We start from the raw sequence: 2,107 nt of genomic DNA on the forward strand, positions 1-2,107 counted from the left end.
GTGTGTGTGTGTTTTGAGGGGCTGCTTATTTTTTTAATCCCACATGCCCAACTTGAGGAGGTGGACTAAGTAAACGGTAGTTGTGAGGAGGATTGATGTAATAAACGAGTTGGTGGGTGGGCTATATTGACGCGAAGAAAGAAAGAGACTTGGAGGGTGAGAGAATGGACACCAAGGCATGGGTGGTAGTGAAGAAGGGGGCTAACTGTGGAGGAACTCTCAAGCTAAACGTTGATGATACGAGAGCATTGGCGGGCCATGTATGTGTCAAAGCAATCGCCATAGCAAGGGGCATAGGCTGCGTTCTCACAACGCCATGTGCCTCAGGCAAGTTCTAGCTGTCCTGAGACACCAAGCACTTTGGGATTCGAGAAAAGTAGGAAACGTGTGTGTCGCGCTTCACCACACAGGCAGACGAAGCATTATTTTATGCAGGGAAGAGTAGAATTGTGTGTAACGTGAATGGCGACGCGGATATCATGGTGGGCTTGAGGATATGGTGGAGAGCTTAATATACCTTACCTCGAGAAGCCGCGGCAAGGGGATACAGCTTGGCGAGTAGAGATGGCGGAATGATTATGATTTGCTGCGCACACAGCTGGGCTTACGTAGAGGTGGCGGAATACTTATAACGCTTCACAAGGCTGTAAGACCAGTTAATCGATCCTTAATTAGAGCCCTTGTTTGGCTAATTGATTAGGTTTTGTGGTGGATTAAGCATGCATTAGGGCCTCTGCCGGGTGGCGTCGGTCGCTTCTTATTAAGATCCGAGTTTTTTGCAGTTGTTTTGAGAATCGCCTCACGGCGTGAGAGACAGGAAGAGGCCGAGATCCGGGCATGGCGGAGGCGGAGGATGTCCTGGAGAGCGACGTGGCCGCCGTGCGGTGTGAGTGCTGCGGCATGGAGGAGGAGTGCACGGCGACGTACGCCGGACTGGTGCGTTCGCGCCACTGCGGGCGCTGGGTATGCGGCCTCTGCGCCGACGCCGTCCAGGTGGAGCAGCTGCGCCTTTCCACGTGTAGCAGCTGCTGCCCTCCCCTCGAGGACGCGCTCCAGGCGCATTTCCAACACCACCGCGCCCGCCCTGCCATCTCCCTTGGCCCCGACTCCAGCCAGGACAACCCAACCGCCAAAGCCAGCCCTGTCGCCCTCATTGCCGCCGCCATGGCTCGCACCCTTCGCCGTACATTCTCCAACTCCCGCCCTTCCCCCCCGGCCGCCCACCTCGCCCCCGCCTCCTCTGACTGCATCTCCACCCTCCCCCGTCACCACTGCAACGCCGACCTCCAATCGAAGCCAGGACACGTTTGAAACAGTTCTCGGGCGGCGACCTTCCCCACGCAGCCCTTTTGGAAGCAACTATGAAATGTGATCATATCTACAAATCACACCAAGAACAAGCAAGACATACCGTTGTATTATGTAAGTGTACAAACTATGCTGATGAACACTCAATTTCGCCTCCAAGGTGTGTGGACCTCTTATCAAACACACTCTTGATGAACACTCAATTTCGCCTCCAAGGTGTGTGGACCTCTTATCAAACACACTCTGTCTCTCTCTCTCTCTCTCATATTATCATAAAGAAACATTTCAAATTTCCAATTCTCATTCAAAACCCTCATTTTCTCTCCAAAATGACCCTCCATGAATAGGCCCCATTGCTCTCATGTGGTAATATACTTTTTCACTACATTGTACAATGTCCATAATCTACATACTCACACTATAGCTCCATAGCTTAGTCACTTATATTGTAGTGCAACCTATGATGTTTAAAAAATAAAATAAATAATGCTACTCTAACAATGAAATGTCACATCCTAAAAAGTAGAATACTCTTGGGCACATAGAACATTAGTCTTAAGGTGCAACCATCCTTTGACTTGTCCATGTGCATGTTTGTGCAAGTGCATATGCATGAGGATGTTTGTGTGTGTGTATTAATGAAGAGTTTCAGAGAAGTGATGAGACTAAAGCCCACCGATGCTTAGGAAAAGGTATGTTTAACTTCGCCTCCTAGAGCTTTCTCAATTTGATTTGAAACCTTTGAAAATCAATAGGGAGACATAGTTTGATTCTTTAAATAGCATACAAAATAGGCCAT

The 2,107-nt window shown here is 49.4% G+C and overlaps 1 protein-coding gene across 1 annotated transcript; it reads left to right on the top strand.

Annotated features, from left to right (window-relative positions):
• The first annotated feature begins 313 nt into the window (after positions 1-313).
• LOC147607333 (uncharacterized) lies at positions 314-1,540 on the top strand. The gene is made up of 2 exons (XM_086790627.1): positions 314-646; positions 783-1,540. The coding sequence occupies exon 2, from the start codon at positions 838-840 to the stop codon at positions 1,309-1,311; it is 474 nt and encodes a 157-aa protein (XP_086646753.1). The 5' UTR covers positions 314-646; positions 783-837; the 3' UTR covers positions 1,312-1,540.
• Positions 1,541-2,107: the final 567 nt, after the last annotated feature.

This window comes from Cibotium barometz, chromosome 55, assembly GCF_041138505.1.
Source record: "Cibotium barometz isolate CiBa-2024 chromosome 55, ASM4113850v1, whole genome shotgun sequence".
Classification (NCBI taxonomy): domain Eukaryota; kingdom Viridiplantae; phylum Streptophyta; class Polypodiopsida; order Cyatheales; family Cibotiaceae; genus Cibotium; species Cibotium barometz.

What these genes read in the sequence shown, in the direction of transcription:
- LOC147607333 (XM_086790627.1), top strand. Translation starts at nt 838, where the DNA reads ATGGCGGAGGCGGAGGATGTCCTGGAGAGCGACGTGGCCGCCGTGCGG.